This window comes from Haliotis cracherodii, unplaced genomic scaffold, assembly GCF_022045235.1.
Source record: "Haliotis cracherodii isolate W230 unplaced genomic scaffold, xgHalCrac1.p SCAF_3, whole genome shotgun sequence".
Lineage (NCBI taxonomy): Eukaryota > Metazoa > Mollusca > Gastropoda > Lepetellida > Haliotidae > Haliotis > Haliotis cracherodii.
The window spans coordinates 26,853,441-26,876,557 of record NW_027266286.1 but is presented as its reverse complement, the minus strand read 5'-3'; the positions used below and the strand labels follow the sequence as shown (position 1 = coordinate 26,876,557).

Below are 23,117 nucleotides of genomic sequence, written 5' to 3'. Positions count from 1 at the left end.
GTGTAGTGTATAATATTTTGTAAGCTGAAATAATTCTCTGAACTATTGAGTATTTACTCACAAATATGTCATGTGACCTTTCGTCACGATGTGGCTGAAATATTGCCGATGTGATGTAAAGCATAAACTCACTCACTCACTCACTTGTCAGCAACATACCCATGCTCACCTCTCTCTCTCTCTCTCTCTCTCTCTCTCACTCTCACTCTCACTCTCTCTCTCTCTCTCGACCCGTGAAGACCCGTCCTGTGTGCAGCGTTAAACAACAAACAAAACTAACTCACTCACTCACTCACTCACTCACTCACTCGACCGGCTCCGTGGTCTAGTGGTAGAGCGTCCGCCCAGAGAGCGGAAGGTCCAAGGTTCGATCCCTGACCGCTTCATACCAAAAGACGTTAAAAGATGGTACTTGTTGTTACCCTGTCTGGCGCTCGGCATTAAGGGTCTAAAACAAGGACTGGTGGGCTCGGAGTCAGTATAATGTGTCTGAGTGGGGTATTCATGTTAAACTGCGGCATGGTATCTCAGTGGACTAGTACTATTAATCAGCATCAGTCACTCACTCACTGCCCTGAGTACATCAAATAACTGTAATCTCTTCTTGTGATTTGACATATCATGCCTGTTCTGTGAGGTAGTACACACATGTTCATCCCTCTCAGGCCTGTGTTACCTGAAGGAGGGTAAGGCTGATGACTGCATCTCTGTCCTGGACTCTGCCAGACACCGGACCTCCTCAAGTCCTGCATCCAGGGCCAGGACACTCCACCTGATGGGCCAGTGCTATGCTCACAAGGTGAGAATATATGCTACATCCTTTCCATACTCTAACAAGGATTTGGATCATCGTCTGTGCAGCCTTTGGAATACCAGCTTGTATTTCTGTGAGAACAGTCCTGAAAACACTGAGCCTGTTTTAAGAGTTTTTAGAAGTGCCACACTTTGTAACACATATTCCATAGTTTGTGTGTAGTTAAAACAAAATACAGTGGCTTTATTTGTTTTCTGAACTGAATTTTCATATATCAACAGGATCCTAATTAAGTCTCCATAGGATAACATAGAAGACAGTATGTAAAATATGAACTGGCAAAAAAAGAAATGCACATTTTGGTAAGATTTCTCCTGGTCTGGCTGCATCTTGAAAAGAGACACCTGTGTTTTCAAACCCGCAAAAACAATATATGTTTAAATACAAACTTTCAATAAAAACAAAGCCCATCTTGGCTGCTCTCAAAATATGTCTTATGCTGGGGCATGGGTAACTTTATGGTGCAGCAACTAAGTGTACAGAGTTATGTCCCTTAGCTGCCTGGATCAGGTGGTCAGGGCTTTGATTCACGCACTCACCTGATCACAGTTTTTTGCCTGTCAGCAGTTTCACAGTCTTGATTAAGAGTTTCACCAAAGCACTAAAATTCAAGATCTGCTTCAGTTTAACTTTCCTCCAACATTAAGGCAATTTGAGCTGATTTGCTGTGATAAGCTCCTCAACATTTGGAAAGGACAACACCTTCAACAAAAGATGTCTATTTTGGTCCTTAGTGAATGTTGAGTAGCATATTAATGAGATAATGTTCAAATCAAAATTAATCCCTGCCCACTCATTCCAGTTGTAATGATCTCATAATCCTGGACTGTGATATTGGTATGAATACCATAAATCATCCAGTCTGTCTTGTTGTCATGTCTTGTGTTTACATTTCGATCTACTTTTCTATTGGGAGTGTCTCATGTAGGTTTGTTTGGTTACAGGGTCTGCATCATTGTGCAGTTCTGATGTTCAGAGAGTCCTTACAGGAGGATTTCAACTTTCCCTTAGCTCTGTTCCACATCTCAGAGCAGTACAGGCAGCTAGGCCTGGAGGATGCTGAACTAGAGGCCCTGAATCTCCTCACTACAGTAAGTCCCCTCTCCTGCCTTTTCCCCATCTCAGAGCAGTACAGGCAGCTAGGCCTGGAGAATGCTGAACTAGAGGCCCTGAACCTTCTCACTACTGTAAGTCCCCTCTCCTGTCTGTGTCCCCATCTGAGAGCAGTACAGGCAGCTAGACCTGGAGGATGCTGAACTAGAGGCCCTGAACCTCCTCACTACAGTAAGTCCCCTCTCCTGTCTGTGTCCCCATCTCAGAGCAGTACAGGCAGCTAGGCCTGGAGGATGCTGAACTAGAGGCCCTGAACCTTCTCACTACAGTAAGTCCCCTCTCCTGTCTGTGTCCCCATCTGAGAGCAGTACAGGCAGCTAGGCCTGGGGGATGCTGAACTAGAGGCCCTGAACCTCCTCACTACAGTAAATCCCCTCTCCTGTCTGTGTCCACATCTCAAAAGAATATCCTTTGGCCAAAGTATATTCTGGAGAAAGTCCCTCATGAGAGGTTATGCACTGAAAAGAAGGCTCCGTAAAAACAATAGGATAGTGTCACTATAGGTACATTAATTTGCAATGTATTGTTAGTTTGTGTCTTTAAGATTTGTGTTGTGTCGGCTCAGATCCTGGAGGACAGTTCAGCGAAGGATCTTACACCACGTCCAGTGTCCCTGTCATCCTTGTGGACATTGGATCTCTTCCAACATGTGTGTCCTGCTCCCACCATCTCCCTCCGCCAGTCCCTCTACACCCTGGCACACAGGTGTCTGCAGCTACACAGGTAGGGAACAACTCACCATCTCCCTCCTCCAGTCCCTCTACACCCTGGCACACAGGTGTCTGCAGCTACACAGGTAGGGAACAACTCACCATCACCCTCCTCCAGTCTATCTATGCCCTGGCACACAGGTGTCTGCAGCTACACAGGTAGGGAACAACTCACCATCACCCTCCTCCAGTCCCTCTACACCCTGGCACACAGGTGTCTGCACCTACACAGGTAGGGAACAACCCACCATCTCCCTCCGCCAGTCCCTCTACACCCTGGCACACAGGTGTCTGCAGCTACACAGGTAGGGAACAACTCACCATCTCTCTCCTCCAGTCCCTCTACACCCTGGCACACAGGTGTCTGCAGCTACACAGGTAGGGAACAACTCACCATCTCTCTCCTCCAGTCCTGACCTGGCTGTATTAGTGTAATAATTGTACCTTGACTACATTGATTGACCTGGTCTGGCTGTATTAGTGTAACATTGTACCCCGACTACATTGATTGACCTGGTCTTGCTGTATTAGTGTAACATTGTACCCCGACTACATTGATTGACCTGGCTGTATTAGTGTAACATTGTACCCGGACTACATTGATTGACCTGGCTGTATTAGTGTAACATTGTACCCCGACTACATTGATTGACTTGGCTGTATTAGTGTAACATTATACCCCGACTACATTGATTGACCTGGCTGTATTAGTGTAACATTGTACCCTGACCACATTGATTGACCTGGTCTGACTGTATTAGTGTAACATTGTACCCCGACTACATTGATTGACCTGGTCTGGCTTTATTAGTGTAACATTGTACCCAGACTACATTGATTGACCTGGCTGTATTAGTGTATCATTGTACCCAGACTACACTGATTGACCTTGCTTGACTGTATTAGTGTATCATTGTACCCTGACTACACTGATTGACCTGGCCTGACTGTATTAGTGTAACATTGTACCCTGACTACACTGATTGACCTGGCCTGACTGTATCATGGGGACATTGTACCCTGACTACATTGATTGACCTGACCTGACTGTATTAGTGTAACATTGTATCCTCACCACACTGATTGACCTGGCTGCATTAGTGTAACATTGTATCCTGACCACATTGATTGACCTGGCTGTATAAGTGTAACATTGTACCCTGACCACATTGATTGACCTGGCTGTATAAGTGTAACATTGTACCCTGACCACATTGATTGACCTGGCTGTATAAGTGTAACATTGTACCCTGACCACATTGATAGAGCTGGCTGTATTAGTGTAACATTGTACCCCGACTACATTGATTGGCCTGGCCTGGCTGTATTAGTGTAACATTGTACCCCGACTACATTGATTGACCTGGTCTGGCTGTATTAGTGTAACATTGTACCCTGACTACATTGATTGACCTGGTCTGGCTGTATTAGTGTAACATTGTACCCTGACCACATTGATTGACCTGGTCTGGCTGTATTAGTGTAACATTGTACCCAGACTACATTGATTGACCTGGTCTGGCTGTATTAGTGTAACATTGTATCCTCACCACATTGATTGACCTGGCTGTATAAGTGTAACATTGTACCCTGACCACATTGATTGACCTGGCTGTATTAGTGTAACATTGTACCCTGACTACACAGATTTACCTGGCTGTATAAGTGTAACATTGTACCACGACTACACTGATTGACCTGGTCTGTATTATTGTAACGTTGTACCATGACTACATTGATTGACTGGCTGTATTTGTGTAACATTGTACCATGACAACATTGATTGACTGGCTGTATTAGTGTAACATTTTACCCTGACAACATTGATTGACTGGCTGTATTAGTGTAACATTGTACCATGACTACACTGATTTACCTGGCTGTATAAGTGTAACATTGTACCATGACTACATTGATTGACCTAGCCTGGCTGTATTAGTGTAACATTGTACCATGACTACATTGATTGACCTAGCCTGGCTGTATTAGTGTAACATTGTACCATGACTACATTGATTGACTGACTGTATTAGTGTAACATTGTACCATGACTACATTGATTGACTGACTGTATTAGTGTAACATTGTACCATTACTACATTGATTGACCTGGTTTGTATTGGTGTAACATTGTACCATGACTACATTGATTGACCTGGTTTGTATTGGTGTAACATTGTACCATGACTACATTGATTGACCTGGTCTGTATTAGTGTATCATTGTACCATAACTGCATTAATTGACTAGCTGTGTTAGTGTAACATTGTACCCTGACTACATTAATTGACCTGGTTTGTATTGGTGTAACATTGTACCATGACTACATTGATTGACCTGGTCTGTATTAGTGTATCATTGTACCATGACTACATTAATTGACTAGCTGTGTTAGTGTAACATTGTACCATGACTACATTGATTGACCTGGCTGCATTAGTGTAACATTGTACCATGACTACATTGATTGACCTGACCTGGCTGTATTAGTGTAACATTGTACCATGTCTAGACTGATTGACCTGGCTGTATTAGTGTAACATTGTAGCCTGACTACATTGATTGACCTGGCTGTATTAGTGTAACATTGTACCTCAACTACACTGATTGACCTGGTCTGGCTGTATTAGTGTAACATTTTACCTGACTACACTGATTGACCTGGTCCTGCTGTATTAGTGTAACATTGTACCCTGTCTACATTGCAACATTGTTTCCTTAGGCTTTTACCCACAACACTCTGGTAACTAAGGAATTGATTTATTGTCTAGATACTGATACATTAATAATCAGCATACATTGCATACATTCCTGTAATTTTTAAAGTTAACACTTCCACTGAGCCATATGGGATCTTAGATCCATTGTAGACGTTGAATGGAATAAGTGTTCCATTCAGAACATCGACTCCCATATGAACACCTGTATAGTACCGTCCTATTCTCCTCACTAAGTTTCATAAAATGTGCAATGAGTACACAGATGTTGTCAAGTATCACCATGGTAACATGATCAGTTCCGTGCCAACAATGCACTGCCTGTTCCAGCTTTTCCGGTTGCAAAACACGATTTATATGTGGCCCCACCCACCAGGGCTGGTGCCGACCAGGACATGACTGTGTCCCACACACATACACACACACCAGCAGCACATGTCTGGCAGTCATCACACCCCAGTTACATGTTTCCTTATTTGTACTGGTCACGTCAGCTCTGTGACAGCTGCTACCTACAGACTGCATCCGGGTTTTTCATTCAGAAATGTGTTTCAAGTTTGTCTGCATGGGTTTGATGCAAAAAATGAAAAGATTGACCCAAGGAAGAACCAAAACTGAAACATTTTCATGAAATTTATTACCGGTAAAAGGGGCTGTCGGGTAGCCTAGTGGTTAAAGCGTTTGCTCGTCATGTCGAAGAACTGGGTTCGAATCCCAAAATGGGTACAATGTGTGAAGCCCATTTCTGGTGTCCCCCGCCGTGATATTGCTTGAATATTGCTAAAAGCGGCGTAAAACCATATTCACTCACTCACTCACTATTTCTGGTAAAATAAATTTTTCATTAGTCCTGCATTTGAAATTGGCACTAGTCAAATAGTCCTTGCCAAACTGCCCAATAATTTAGGTATTCTAAGGACATGTAGAAATTTGGCCTTTTCAAGAGTTTTGCTATATGTTATCATTATATGGACTATCACTGTTAGTCTATCAATAATTAACCCTGTGTTTTCTACCATGATTATTACTGTTTAAATTATGCCATATTAAAGCTTAAAATTTAAAGTTTGACATACTGTTGTGTTATGTGGGTGGACCCTCATCTTTCATCGGTAGGTTGTCATTGAAAGAAAACTATAGTATCCATATATCAACTTGGAAGTATCATGAAAGATTAATAGATCATTTGATAATAAGAATAATTATTCTGTATGTGTATAGATGTAAATGACCAATGTAGACCTGCCATATAATGCTAAATATGAACAGACTGATCCATGAAATGTTTTAATTGAACTTTTTGCCTTTTATGTATGTGTGTCTGTGCCTGTGTGTATCTGTTTATTATGTGCTGGTTTCATAGTTCTAGCTCTCTGAGATACCATGCCACAGTTTAACATGAATACCCCACTCAGACACAGTATACTGACTCCGAGCCGACCAGATCTTGTTTTAGCCCCTTTGTGCCGAGCGTCAGGCAGGGTAACAAGTACCATCTCTTAACTTATTTTGATATGACGCAGCCAGGGATGGAACCACCAAGTTTCCACTCTCTGGGCAGACACTCTGTCCACTAGGCCACAGAGGCGGTCTTAACCAATCAATGTAAAACCCTGGTTTGGTTTAAACAGCAGTAATATTATCATGGTTTTCTGTTTTCAGACTTTATAGGGATCTTTATCAATGTTTGTTACTAATGATAGGCCCGTGAAGATTCCGGGGTAGAATAGGTCTTCAGCAACCCATGCTTGCCGTAAAAGGGTACTATGCTTGTCATAAGAGGCGACTAACGGGATCGGGTGGTCAGGCTCGTTGACTTGGTTGATGCATGTCATCGATCCCAATTGTGTGCATCGATGCTCATGATGTCAATCACTGGGTTGGCTGGTCCAGTCTCAATTATTTACAAACCACCCTCATATACCTTGAATATTGCTAAGTGCAGCGTAAAACATCAAACAAACAAACAAAATTGATATTCCTTGTTAAAATTCTATCTTGCATTTACCATTCCATTATTTTCATATAATGTTTTTTGATATATGTTATTTTCCCTGTTTTGTTTGTAGGAGCCTACCATGCATTGGATATTCTTGATTGCTGGAATGTTTTTGACAAAAATATGATTTGTCACAGAATGTTTTATATTTTGCCTCAGGATTTTCATAAAAATAAGACCCGTGAAGATGGGTCAGAATTGGCCTTCAGCAACCCATGATTGTTATTAGAGACGACTATGTTTGTCATCAGGGGCGACTAATATGATCTGGTGGTCAGACTTGTTGACTTGGTTGATGCATTTCATCTTATCCCAACTGTGTAGATTGCTGCTCAAGATGTCAGTCACTGGATTGTCTGGTCCAGATTCAATTATTTACAGACCGCCGTCATACAGCTGGAATATTGCTGAACGTGGCGTCAAACAACAAACAAAATAAGACTTTTGACTGTAGTCTTGAAGACAAGTTGTGTGTTGGACTCGTTCATTCCTTGGAGAAAAATATTGTATGTCTTGAAGCAGGCTATGTTCTGTCTAAAATGGAAACATCTCCACTTCCCCCTACCTACACTAACGCTTAGTCTCTGAATATATATACAGTAGAACATGGATATAACAAACTACTAAGGACCAGAGAAATCAGTTTGTTATATCTATTGTTCGTTATATGCGTTTTCGCTCGGAAACGTCTGCCATCTTGGATAAAACAAAAGACAATACACAAAATTGCAGCATTGACTTGTTTTAGCAGTGATCACTTCATAGCATTCAATTGATAACATTTCATAACCTTCATTTAAGTTTAACAAGGTTGATCCGTCACCGCTGATTGTGTTGATTCGTACAGCCAGTTGTCAGAAACTGAGTGAGATTTCTTTGTTCGCTATACACATCACTAATTAGTGGTAGATGGGCTTGTCAGTGATCAGATCCATTTGTTCGCTGTAGAGAGTTCGTTATGTACGTAAATTTTATATGATAATATATAGGAGATAAATCGGGGATTTTTTAACAGTTCGTTGTATCTGTTTGTTATCCATGTTCTACTGTATAGAGAGTTTTTAAAGAAACAATACTTTTAATTTGAAAAGGAGCCCAACATACGTCACCACTTGCCCCTCTCCGTAACCTGCAAGAAGACTCGTCCCCTATCGATGAATGTTATGTGCGAAAATACGACAAACCAATCAGAATGCGCATATGATTTCAAGTTCTTCGTCAAAGAATCCCTCAGAAATAATTTCTGTTTTTACATATGTCTTGCATATAAAAGTATACCCAAGACACAGTTAAATGTGTTCAATCATACTGTATAATTCCGCATGTCCTGACGTGCTTTCAATTGCATCTGAAATATAAATAATATATAGGGAAATATATGTGAACCATTGCACAACAAGTTGACAATTGTTTTAGGTATGCCCGTTTGCGCTAAGACTGAACCCAGTTGCAAAAATGGCCACGAGAGGGGCTCGAGTCGCTATTCGGCTCGTCCCGGAATAACACGAGTTGGTCACGAATGGGAGCCCAAGTGAGATGAAACTGTGGAAAATCTAGACTTGCTTCATTTAGGGCTATAGCATTACAGTAAGGAGTGGGTGGAAGGGGGAGTAATAGGGTAATAGGGTTCAGGGACTGTGAGACAGGCTGCTCCCTTCTCTAATCTATGGGATATCAAATGGATGGTCGCTTTGCAAAATAAGATGTTCAAAACTGAGACAAGGGAGATAAATCCGGTGTGACTAATGGTCAAGGAAGTCCTGTTTAGTACAGCTGTAGCTTATTGGTTGTGGTACTGGGCGTATCTTGAATGACTGTCAAAACTTTTCCTTGTATGTTAGTACAGATCAAATATAAACATCACCTGATTGCAAAACGTCTGACGGGAGCCATTCAACCCCGCCCTTACTACCAAATACAGTATGATACCCAGTGTTACTGATAACACTTCAATAACAGGCCATGGTGTTGTCATATCTGATAATAAGTGTACTTGACCTTATGAATCACCAAGTTATGGTTATTGTGTTGTGTTGCTACACCTGTATTTGTTACTGATGATGATGATGATGATGATGATGATGTAGCCATTTATCAAACCTTTCAGGTGGCTTCGTTGGCTCAGTGGTCATGTTACATGCCCTTGTGTCATGATCAAATCATGGGTTCAAATCCCATATTTTGCCAAATTGTAAAACTAAGGACTGTCATGTAAATTTTCGGTCTTTCTAGGGGCACTTATTAAGATGACTTACAGACTGATCTAAAAGTTATCAGTTTATTGGACAGGGCATTTAGTACAGGGAATACGGTATGTGTATTTTCTGAAGTTCAGAAATTGAGTGATATGTAGAAGAAGTGGATCGCTTGTGAACAGGATCTACACTCGCTTACATAGTTATAGACTAACGTCTAGTCTCTGAAATGAACATATCGTACAGAAAAAAACAGTTGTTCAGTTATCTTTATAAAAATATAATAAAAGGGAGCCCAGTGACTCTCTTCATTTTCCTGATACTGCAGTAATCTAGACTTGCCAAACATTATAGACTTGCATGGGCTGTATTTGATATATATTTGTATCAGGGTCTGTAAGAAAGCCTAACATAGTTACACTCTCTTCGTGCCTAGCTGTTGACTCAGCTCTTTCTGCTGAGCCCTGCTTGTCATACCACACGTGTAGTGCTACGACATGATATACACTGGCTGTATAGCACTATATAAGGCAGGAATGCTAAACTGTATATCATACGAGTTCCTCACAATAAGCTCTCGCTGTCAGATAGATAGATATCTATCTAGATATATACTTTGTAAACACGTATGTGGACACTGTATAGCATACAACACACTTCAACCCAGAACATTAACTCGGTCATTCCTTATAAGGGAATGAGGTTAGATGGGAGAAGTTTCTGTTCCTGGAGAACTGTCACTCAGGTATTACATGTATTTGGCCTGTCATGGGCTGAATGACAGGCTTGTCAATACTTGTCAGTGCTATAAATCTTTTTAAAATGTGGGGTGTTAAGATTGAGATATGTTGTGATTACGTGTGAGATTGAATGATAATCAGAATTGTGCAATAATATGAAATATCCTGTTTCAAAGATGTACACATAAAAATGGACAGTTATTTTTCTACGGAATTTTTTTTCTTTTGATTTTTATTCCACATTTTCTGGCAAAGGAAACAAATATGAAGATTAAGTAGAGTCTTCATCAGCTGTGTGACGTCCTTGACTGGGTTAGGATGGTGGTGAAGATTAAGTAGAGTCTTCATCAGCTGTGTGGTGTCCCTGACTGGGTTAAGATGGTGGTGAAGATGAAGTAGAGTCTTCATCAGTTGTGAAGCATTCCTGACTGGGTTAGGATGGTGGTGAAGATGAAGTAGAGTCTTCATCAGCTGTGTAGCATTCCTGACGGGGTTAGGATGGTGGTGAAGATGAAGTAGAGTCTTCATCAGTTGTGTAGCATTCCTGACTGGGTTAGGATGGTGGTGAAGATGAAGTAGAGTCTTCATCAGCTGTGTAGCATTCCTGACTGGGTTAGGATGGTGGTGAAGATGAAGTAGAGTCTTCATCAGCTGTGTAGCATTCCTGACTGGGTTAGGATGGTGGTGAAGATGAAGTAGAGTCTTCATCAGTTGTGTAGCATTCCTGACTGGGTTAGGATGGTGGTGAAGATGAAGTAGAGTCTTCATCAGCTGTGTAGCATTCCTGACTGGGTTAGGATGGTGGTGAAGATGAAGTAGAGTCTTCATCAGTTGTGTAGCATTCCTGACTGGGTTGGGATGGTGGTGTGCAGATGATGAATGACCTATGGCTGACCCGCCAATGTTTACTCTGACTGACAATCAGTAATATCCATCCTCTGTAAGAAGCCTAATGTTTATGACAATATTCTTGTTTGCAGTTTGTCAACAGAACACTCGAGACCAGCAATTCAGTGTTATCAGCACAATGGTGTAGTATGGATGATCTTTTCCCTATTTCTGAGATTTTTGGTTGTTGTCAAGTGATGAACCTATACCAAGTTATGTCTAACCAACTCCCCAAATCTTCTGTGCACCTTGATACACTGCCCCGATATGAGTATTGTATTGTGAGGACATTTATTGTTACAAATGATGCAAGAATATATCAGGGTGACATTAACAGTTTATGAAAATGAATTGTAAAAGACAGTTTGGTGCTGTTATGCACGAGAGATATCAAATAATTGTTTCATTAATTTGCTCAAGTCTACTTCATATCTCTTTGATGATGGAATATGTCTCCTTAGTTACAAACAAGGTCATGTATCGTACAGACCACCCACTCACTCACTCACTCACTCACCCAAACTCCACTCACTCACTCACCGACTCAACCACCAACTCACTCACTCACTCACCCAAACCCCACTCACTCACTCACTGACTCAACCACCCACTGACTCATTCGATCACCCACCCACCCACTCACTCACTCAGTCACTCAACTCACCCAAACCCCACTCACTGCCCCAAACCCATCCACTCATTCACTCACCCACTCACCCACCCACTCATTCACGCACCCACTCACTCACCCAAACCCACCCACCCACTCACTCACCCAAACCCACCCACTCACTCACCCAAAACATCCCAAACCCACCCACCCACTCACTCACTCACTCACTCACTCAAACCCAACTCACTCACTCACTCACTCACTCACCCAAACCCACCCACTCACTCACCCAAAACATCCCAAACCCACCCACCCACTCACTCACTCACTCACCCACTCACTCACTCACTCACTCACTCACTCACTCACTCACTCACTCACCCACTCACTCACCCAAACCCACCCACTCACTCACCCAAAAATCCCACTCACTCACCCAAAACATCCCAAACCCACCCACCCACTCACTCACTCACTCACTCACTCAAACCCAACTCACTCACTCACTCACTCACTTACCCAAACCCACCCACCCACCCTGTTTATGCTGTATATACAGTATAGAATTATGTAGTACAGAAATATCCATTTTGTGCTTTATAACGTGCTTATGCAGCTTTAAATAAAAACACCTCAAAGGGGTTTTGAGTTTTTATAAAGGGCACCTTTTTATTGAAAAGCATGTTGCTAAATTTAGTCCATCGAATATTCATACGTTTGACATTGCCAAATGGGTCCCAGTGTGGATTGCCAAGCCTTTCTGTCAGTTTTGTTGCAGTTTTGTTTGTCATTGCCAGACCTGTGAATGTGTGTTCAAGTGTTCTGTACAATAATCTGACAGAGCCCAGACTTAGGTTCCGGCTTGTATTCAGCTGACTTTATCCACGGATGAATATACAGAATGCACTCAGCACACTTGTCACTGGGATGTGAAGTACCGTAGTTCCCTCAGAGGAAGAGCTGTGTGTAATCATTGATAAGTCTTGTGCTCTCTCTTAAGTTCCAGCTTGTGTAAATCTTGTGTTTATCTTGTGTTTATCCTGTGTTCAGCTTGTATACATTTTGTGTCCAACTTGTGCCCATCTTGTGTTGAGCTTGTATTCATTTTGTGTTCAGCTTGTATTCATTTTGTGTTTAGCTTGTATTCATTTTGTGTTCAGCTTGTTTTCGGCTTGTGTTCAGCTTGTATACATATTGTGTTCAGCTTGTGCCCATCTTGTGTTCAGCTTGTATTCATTTTGTGTTTAGCTTGTATTCATTTTGTGTTTAGCTTGTATTCATTTTGTGTTTAGCTTGTATTCATTTTGTGTTTAGCCTGTTTTCAGCTTGTTTTCAGCTTGTATTCAGTTTGTATTCAGTTTGTGTTCAGCTTGTGGTTTCTTTTAGTATCTGTATGATACAAATGTACAACAGATATTTGGGGTAGTTTATGATCTCTGGATGAATAATCACCACACTAAACCTCCTACTGTTTCATACCAGACATTGGAATGTTACAATAATTAGTCATTCCAGAGATAGTGAAATATATTTGTGGTCTCTTTTATTTCTAGTCATGTCTTGCAATATTCATTCAACCTACAGAAGCATACAACAATCCTTTAAAGGCAACACTCACACTCTAGTGCCAATTTTAGCATATCTACAATTGCTTTTATGAATGGCAAAGCTTATTCATAGTATGACGAAATCAAAGTCAGATGTCTTGTTTGTGAACTAAACCCAAAGCCCTTATAAGGTTGTTACATGTTTATGGTGTATTATCTGCCCATGTCTAGAAGTAGGTCCTGTATGGCTGTACACTGGAGAGTATCTGTATATCAGCTATCTACAGTGTTGACACAGGCTATATGTGCAGGCCACACCTTATTGTGAGTCACACTACACCCCTTCCTGCTCCAGATACCCCATCACTGGGGAGGGGAGACAGGTCCTTCTGGGGTCGGCCCGGCTGTAGATGTCCCCAGCTTCACTACTTGTGAACGTGTGCTCCACTGTTGCTTCATCAGGACCCATCCGGGCCTGTCTGCGCCACACTTGACATCACTTGGAAGAGCTATTGCCTCAACTGTTTCGTTTGTCAGCTCCGAGGCAAATGTTTTCAAGTTGCTTCCCTCTGTGAATGTTAGGGTGATAATTTGTTTATTTTCTGTTTTGGATTTATCTACACCCTTTGAGAATACTTCCTTGATTTTATTGTGTCATTTGATATTTTGAAATATGATTGCAATATTGTTAATTATTAGATTAACTAACTCAGATTTACAAATACAAGGCACTCTCTTTGCTCCCTGATATATACTATTCAACATTTGCTAAGGATCACACCTTTGACTAAAGATGACTATTTTGGTCTTTAGCAAATGTTGAACAGTATAGCATATAGTTCAAATTTATTTTGGCACCCTGTTCCAACTTTTGGCACACACCAGACCATGCAAAGTGTGTTTGATTCCCAGGAGCACCTAACCATGGCCACCACAGCCTGGGATCCGTCTCTTCATAGTTTGAGCCTTGCAGGGCACGACCAGAAGAGATCACGTGGTACATTAGAATAAAATTTACTTGTATAAATTTGTAACAAACTATAAAAATATTTGAGAAAATAAGATATGCCCTCTCTATCATGTTAGTTTTGAAAAGTCATGAGAAACAAGAATATATTATTTAACTAGCCTAATCTCCTTGTCCCAGCTATACCAACAACAGTTATGTCCATAAAACATATATATAAACATGCTGTTTGTTGTGTAAACAACACTTTCCTCCTACATTAAGCTGACACACCGTGGTGTAACTTGACACTGCTCAAACTGGTATTAAACCCCACTCACTCACTGTAAACAACGTTGGTACAGGCATCAAAATGCCTTGAATTTTAAGGTCCCTCTTGAAAAGCCTTGATTATTAGTGTCAGCCTTGAAAAGCCTTGATTATTAGTGTCAACCTTGAAAAGCCTTGATTATTAGTGTCAGCCTTGAAAAGCCTTGATTATTAGTGTCAGCCTTGAAAAGCCTTGATTATTAGTGTCAACCTTGAAAAGCCTTGATTATTAGTGTCAACCTTGAAAAGCCTTGATTATTAGTGTCAGCCTTGAAAAGCCTTGATTATTAGTGTCAACCTTGAAAAGCCTTGATTATTAGTGTCAACCTTGAAAAGCCTTGAATTTGTACAAACTGACATGTACTTGTTAATCAAAGTATTATAACACACACAAAAATGTACTAAAAATGTTGAAGTGAGAGTTATCACAGGGAGGGATTTGTGTGCCAAAGACCCTGAAGAATTCATGGCAGACTTAATTTATTTGTTTGTTGGGTAAAAAATAAATTTTGTTTGAAAATGTGTGATGTCACACTGCTTTTTAGGTATTACGACTAGTGTATAGTAAATAAAAAATTGACAAACTCAGGCTGATAACACAACTAAAAAGCCTTGAAAATGAAAGTTAGCAGCCTTTAAAAGCCTTGAGGCCTTGAATTTTAGTGTTCCATGTCTGTAAGAACATTGGCTAGCATATCGACTTGTTTTATGTTTTTTCGTACTGTAGAGCCCACCTTCAGATACACACTCAAAAATCTACTTGAACACTATGGCAACAGTGTTTATGACAGTGTAAACATAACATCATATTCCCCACCTGTCTTTGTAATAAACAGGCCAGTATTTTATGTGGAACAATGTAACTGATATGAGCTGGTATCCACTGTTCTGACAGCTACATGCCTGCTGGTAGTGTCTACAGCCTACCCTGGGTGGTAATCTCACACTGACCCCGGGTAGGTACACACAGGCTGTTGACCCTTCCTGACCCACAGACCCGGGTGATATGGGTGAAGGGAGGGTGCTTTCAGACCCTGGTCAGTCTGTGAATAAAAGACTAGAAGTTTCTATTGAGTATTGACCTTCATTCTTTTGCCCCGAGTCTGGCCATGCTTTGTATCTGACCATGCTTTGTATCTGACTTTGTTTGTTTTCTGGGCAGTCTTGGGGGATGACTTGTATCTGGTTTTAATTAATTCTGTGTAGATTCTAGTTATGATGTTCTGGAGGGGGTGGACGTTTTGTACTTCTACTGTTTCAAACTTTGACGTGCATCAGTTGTTATGTTTAAGCTTACAAATGTAAAGGGAAATATCGGCTCTGACAAGCCTTGTCAGTTGAAAGGAATATTGTGTTTATGTATCGGTAATAGTGAATCTACACGAAGATGATTTCAAGGAGTGTCATTGGAGTTGGTTTAATCAGGACCTGATTTTGATCTCAAGTGGATTCCGGGCCAGAGTAGGTCCCCAAGACCCCATGTTTGTCTCCCAGAGGGGATTCCGGGCCAGAGTAGGTCCCCAAGACCCCATGTTTGTCTCCCAGAAGGGATTCCAGGCCGGAGTAGGTCCCCAGGACCCCATGGTTGTCTACCAGAGGGGATTCCAGGCCGGAGTAGGTCCCAAAGACCCCCCCATGTTTGTCTCCCAGAGGGGATTCAAGGCCGGAGTAGTTCCCCAGGTCCCCATGTTTGTCTCCCAGAGGGGATACGGGCCAGAGTAGGTCCCCAGGACCCCATGTTTGTCTCCCAGAGGGGATTCCAGGCCGGAGTAGGTCCCCAAGTCCCCATGTTTGTCTCCCAGAGGGGATTCCAGGCCGGAGTAGGTCCCCAAGTCCCCATGTTTGTCTCCCAGAGGGGATACGGGCCAGAGTAGGTCCCCAGGACCCCATGTTTGTCTCCCAGAGGGGATTCCAGGCCGGAGTAGGTCCCCAGGTCCCCATGTTTGTCTCCCAGAAGGGATTCCAGGCCGGAGTAGGTCCCCAGGACCCCATGGTTGTCTACCAGAGGATTCCAGGCCAGAGTAGGTCCCAAAGACCCCCCCATGTTTGTCTCCCAGAGGGGATTCCAGGCCGGAGTAGTTCCCCAGGTCCCCATGTTTGTCTCCCAGAGGGGATTCCAGGCCAGAGTAGGTCCTCAGGTCCCCATGTTTGTCTCCCAGAGGGGATTCCAGGCCGGAGTAGGTCCCCAGGTCCCCATGTTTGTCTCCCAGAGGGAATTCCAGGCCGGAGTAGGTCCTCAGGACCCCATGTTTGTCTCCCAGAGGGGATTCCAGGCCAGAGTAGGTCCCCAGGTCCCCATGTTTGTCTCCCAGAGGGAATTCCAGGCCGGAGTAGGTCCTCAGGACCCTATGTTTGTCTCCCAGAAGGGATTCCAGGCCAGAGTAGGTCCCCAGGACCCTATGTTTGGCTCCCAGAGGGGAAACGGGCCAGAGTAGGTCCTCAGGACCCTATGTTTGGCTCCTAGAGGGGATTCCAGGCCAGAGTAGGTCCCCAGGTCCCCATATTTGTCTCCCAGAGGGGATTCCAGGCCGGAGTAGTTCCCCAGGTCCCCATGTTTGTCTCCCAGAAGGCATTCCAGGCTGGAGAAGGTCCTCAGGTCCCCATGTTTGTCTCCCAGAGTGGATTCCCTCTTAATACCGTAAATCCTTACATAAACGCCTGCCTTTAATAATGTCTGGTCAGCTTTCACTTTGAAAGAAATAGTTGATATGGATGAAAAAAATTAAGTTTTTAAACCCAAAATTGAAGTTTTCATCCGGTTTACTCATGACACATCAAGAAAAGACTTTTGAAAAAAATATTAAAACAAAATGATGCCTTTCAGAATAAAACAATGATTGCCTCAAATAACCGCTTCATCTCGGGTCCTTCTGAAATAATTTATCCTGAATTCCTATTCAAGCATTTATGGTAATTAATAAATCCTGAAATTCCGGTTTCATCCTCGTTCTGTGTTTACCTGTTTACCTGCCTGTATGTTTGTACGATGGACAAGTGGGGCTGAACTGAAATATATAAGACACCTACAACAAAGTAGTTTATACTATAAATACATTGACTGACAGGTATGAATAAAGTTGAAATAGAGCAGAGAAATCTGTATAATGTAATGTATAATGTGATCTGGCTGCTTGATTTCCACAGCCTGCTGCTCTGTGAGAAATGAGAACGGAAGCACTTGTCTTGGTTCACTGGGTGTCAGACAAGGAGATGACTCCATGGAGTGTACGTCTTTATTGTTCATAGGTTTGTTTCATGCTGCTCTTGTTTGTGATGGGAGAAAGTTTGTTTGCTTTGTTGCTTCTTGTTGTTTTTCACAAGAGAAAGTTAGTCATCATCTCCACAATACATCAAACAGTTTCTGAAATGTATTATCAGTTCGCCCCCATTGAATTAGATGAGTCCTAGCTCTGGATTTTGACAAACTGAATATCATGTCAGGGTTTTTATCTAGGATTGTAAATAAAGTGCCCTTGGCAGGCAAATTGGGGGAAATCGGTGTCTTGTTCAAAATTGGGATTTTTTTTATAAAGTTGTTACTTTCCTCAATTCAGAACTTTATAAAAAAATTTGTTAAAAATCCCAATTTTGAACAAGATACCGCTTTCCTAAATTCAGAGACCCGTGAAGATTCTGGGGTAGAATAGGTCTTCAGCAACCCATGCTTGCTGTAAAAGGCGACTATGCTTGTCGTAAAAGGCGACTTACGGGATCGGGTGGTCAGACTCGCTGACTTGGTTGATGCATGTCATCGATCCGAATTGCGTGGATTGATGTTCATGATGTCAATCACTGGATTGTCTGGGTCAGACTCCACTCCACTCCACTCCACTCCACTCCACTCCACTCCACTCCACTCCACTCCACAAGTTAACAGTCACAGTGTGGATGTCACTTTCTTTCACAAGTCGTTTTGCCATTTAAAACTTTTCATTTTACTTGAATTATGTCATTTATTTGCAAAGTCAATCAGTAACTTCAAGTTCAGTAAAGATGGGCCTATGTTACATGGTAGCCATACCATAATATGTCTGCCATCAACCCTGTCCCAGATGCAGTGACCTGTCAAATACACCTGACATCAGCCTGTCAATGATGATGATATGGTAATATGAGTAAACTTGTACCATGCACTCGGGGAACCACTGAAGAGCAATGAATTTTATAGTATTTAATTTGTGTGTGCTCTTTATGGCCCATCTAGGCTGTTCAACTCCATCTCAACTGTTTGTGTACCTGTAATCTACCTGTCTCACCTGTAAAATCGACCTGCAATTTAACAAGGTGCGCTATAACCCTCACAAGCAGCCAGGTATTTTAACTTGTGCAGGCCCGACATGATCAAGTTGATGTAGGTCACCTGCTAAACTAATTTAAGTATCCATTGTACTCAAGGTCACGTGTGTAATAAAATACAGCTTGATGTCTTGATCACATCAAGGGAACAGTTGCTGATTCGTGGAGTACTATGTGTCAAGTGGAGTGGTGTTGGTCAGTCAGGTGTCACTTGGCAGTCAGATGTCACATGGAAGTCTGATGTCACATGGCAGTCAGATGTCACATGACTGTCAGATGTCACATGACTGTCAGATGTCACATGGCAGTCAGATGTCAAATTGCAGTCAGATGTCACATGGAAGTCTGATGTAACATAGTAGTCAGATGTCACATGACTGTCAGATGTCACATGGCAGTCAGATGTCACATGCCAGTCAGTTGTCACGTGGCAGTCAGATGTCACATGGAAGTCTGATGTCACATGGCCGTCAGATGTCACATGGCTGTCAGATGTCACATGACTGTCAGATGTCACATGGCAGTCAGATGTCAAATTGCAGTCAGATGTCACATGGAAGTCTGATGTCACATAGTCAGATGTCACATGACTGTCAGATGTCACATGGCAGTCAGATGTCACATGACAGTCAGTTGTCACATGGCAGTCAGATGTCACATGGAAGTCTGATGTCAAATTGCAGTCAGATGTCACATGGCAGTCATATGTCACATGACTGTCAAATGTCACATGGCAGCCAGATGTCAAATTGCAGTCAGATGTCACATGGCAGTCAGATGTCACATGGCAGTCAGTTGTCACGTGGCAGTCTGATGTCACATGGAAGTCAGTTGTCACATGACTGTCAGATGTCACATCGCAGTCAGATGTCACATGACAGTCAGATGTCACATGGCAGTCTGATGTCACATGGCAGTCAGATAGCACATGGCAGTCAGATATCACATTGCAGTCACATGGCAGTCAGATGTCACATCTAATCTCTCTGACACTGAAGCTGGTTAGCTGTACATGAGTTTGTATAATAAATATTCTCAAATCTTTTGGCATCAAATATATCAACTCTCAATATCCATAGACCTCGGGGTGAGGTTCTCTGTTTATTTGGTCTGAGAATCTTTTCAGATGAGAATACAACTATCTGTTGTTCCAGTGTTTGTGTTGAGAGCTTGATGGCAAAAGCGGAGGGCTAATTATGAGATAGAAAAGTACTGTAGGTAGAGTTACTTCTGTCCTTCAAGTGTCTGTGTGATAAAAGCAATACAATACTTTTCAGTGACACAATATGTTTCCATGGAGGAATGTTATACATGTATATTCCAGCCGATGAATATGAAAACCTGTTTTTTGTTTTATGTTGGACAGTAATTTATGACTGGCGGCATAACTAGAAGCACACAAATGGCTTAAGGTTGGGTGAGGGTCGGCATAGTCAGGAATATTTACTGTTAATATCATAGCTTATTTGATAAAATACTAGGTTGGTTGCTTGTTTGGCTGTTTTACGCCGCACTCAGCAATATTCCAGCTGTATGACGGCGGTCTGTAAATAATCGAGTCTGAACCAGAAAATCCAGTGATTGACATCATGAACATCAATCCACGCAATTGGGATCGATGACATGCATGAACCAAGTCAACGAGTCTGACCCCCCTATCTTGTTAGTCGTCTCTTACGACAAGCATAGTCATCTTTTATGGCAAGCATGGGTTGCTGAAGACCTATTCTACCCAGGACCTTCACGGGTCGATAATAAACTAGGGCTGGGATGAGTCCAAATTTACTACCCAGATACCCATCCCCCTATTACCCGACCCTACCCGGGTATCTGCTGTAGGTCTCAAGAGATACATACAAACTGTCCGATTGGGAAATGTTTGACTGTAACCCTGGCAAAATGTGTTTAGATACACGTATAGAACGATCTGGTCATGCATACACTGAAGTTGACTGAAGTTTTATCTTTATTCAAACATAAAAAGGTCAGAAGGAATGGGCATAGTAGTCAGAAAGAACTGCGAAAAAGTAGCGACTTGTAGTTCAAACATAGAGTTCCAGATGATTTTTGTCATTAAACAAGATATCACGTGACTAACCACAGGTCCAGGTAGTCATGTGGGTACCCGGGTCCTACTCAGTACCCACCCGACCCAAGTACCCGAGTTACCCGTCCCAGCCCTATAAAATACTTATGCCCAAGTGAACACTATGACAGTATTCTGGTGACATATCTAGGCCCTGGCTACCAGTGACCAATATATGACAATGTCGGTGACAGGTGTTTGTATGTTATGGCTGTCAAAACTATGACAGGATTTATTGGCAGTTCAAGCTTAAAAATAATATAAATTATCTCGCCAGGGTACGATGACACATAGATGGACAATATGTCAATAACACTGACCCAGAAACGATATGTGATTATTCTAGCTAGCTTAAAAAGCAAATTTGTTCTGGTTGATTAATATAATGTTGTATGAAGATAAGCTGCATATTTGCCTAAAATATGCAAAATAAATCACCATTATCCAATAACTGTTGCTTGCATAAACATATGCATGAACAAATATTTTTAAAAATATATATTATTCACCACTAACTTAAATTACCAAATGTTTCCATTTACACTTGAGTACATTGTCTGCCCGAAGAGTGGAAGGCGTGGGGTTCGACACCCGTCCACATCAAACCAAAAGACGTGAAAAGATGGCACTTGTCTGCATTATATCGCAGTGGGCTAATACTATTAATCGGAATCAGTCCTGACTAGTACAAGCAGCCACACACACACAGGTGCATGCACGTTGCCATATAAGTGCAATAATCTTGGACCCCATTTCACCACCATCACCACCACTTGAGCAGATGTATTTCTTCACATCGGAGGTAGAACAGGTCTTCAGCAACCCATGTTTGACGTAAAAGGCCACTATGCTTGTCATAAGAGGCGACTAATGGGATCGGGTGGTCAGGCTTGCTGACTTGGTTGATTCATGTCGTCGATCCCAATTGTGTGGATCAATGCTCATGATCTAAATCACTGGATTGTCTGGTCCAGACTCGATTATTTACAGACTGCCATCATATAGCTGGAATATTGCTGAGTGCGGCGTTAAACAACAAACCAACCAGCTTCACAGATCTTTGTGTGCAGGCATCACACATACACAAACTCTGCTCCAGTGAATAATGCATTTAAAACGCAGTACTTCTCGCTTATTGTAACATGGACATGTGTATCTGTGTTGACAGTTTTTATCCCCCGCTGGGCCAGAATGGCCGAAGGGGGATTATGTCGTGGTGCAGTCCGTCCGTCTGTCTGTCATATCGCAGTCCCGTTTCATTTCAACTAATTTTGACAGAGTTACTGCCCCTGTTTTACGGAGCTTCATTTGCCTAATTGTGAGAGAGGGTACTAAGCTTGTGAAATCAACTCCTCCTCCAGCTTTCAGAGAATATCCCTGATGCTCTACACACAAGATGTCGACATGTTGATGGTACGCATATCGCAGTCCCGTTTCATTTTGACAAATTTTGACAGAGTTACTGCCCCTGTTTTACAGAGCTTCATGAAATCTACTCCTCAAGTTTCCAGAGAATATCACAATATCTAACTACAATTATAACTAAAACTATAGTTAGTTTCCTTGTATAAGGCTTTTGTGGATTCAGACTGGATTACTCTCAACAAAATGTTCTACACAATTTGTTTCAAATGCAGTGCCATCTACTGTTATACAAAGAAAATATAAACTCGTTAAAATTTCATGCGGGGGAAATGTTGTGCTCTCAGAGCAGTCTTGTTAGCTACATGTTAAACACTTGCATCAATACTCAAACAGATACAAATTCAGAGTCGCCAGTGAAACAACATTTAAAAAAACATCTTCTCACTGGTGTAAAAATACCCAATATAGTGGACCCAAGGGAGTAAAAATATATTGAAAACCTAAAGAAAACTCTCAATACCCGATGTGAATGATAACTTGTGACTAAATACTTGGTGGCTCTAAGTATGTGGCGCCCTGATGTATTGGCGAGTTATTTTATATCTTACCAGTTTACCATGCTGATGAAGTGCAGAGAACATGAGCTACATATTATGTGTAGATCAATCATTGGGTATCAAGTAACACGTCTGACTGTCAGTTAAAATTCTGGTGGGCCTGGGATGTTTTGCTTGTGGAAGATTTTTATTGTCAGTCAG

General features: G+C 42.0%; 1 protein-coding gene across 1 annotated transcript in view; it reads left to right on the top strand.

Annotated features, from left to right (window-relative positions):
- LOC139475041 (uncharacterized) overlaps positions 1-23,117 on the top strand; it is a 63,658-nt gene that overhangs the window by 11,107 nt on the left and 29,434 nt on the right. The window contains exons 8-10 of the mRNA XM_071258263.1: positions 666-799; positions 1,759-1,905; positions 2,493-2,650. Of these exons, the coding sequence (XP_071114364.1) occupies positions 666-799; positions 1,759-1,905; positions 2,493-2,650 (439 nt within the window). The remainder of the gene's footprint in view (positions 1-665; positions 800-1,758; positions 1,906-2,492; positions 2,651-23,117) is intronic.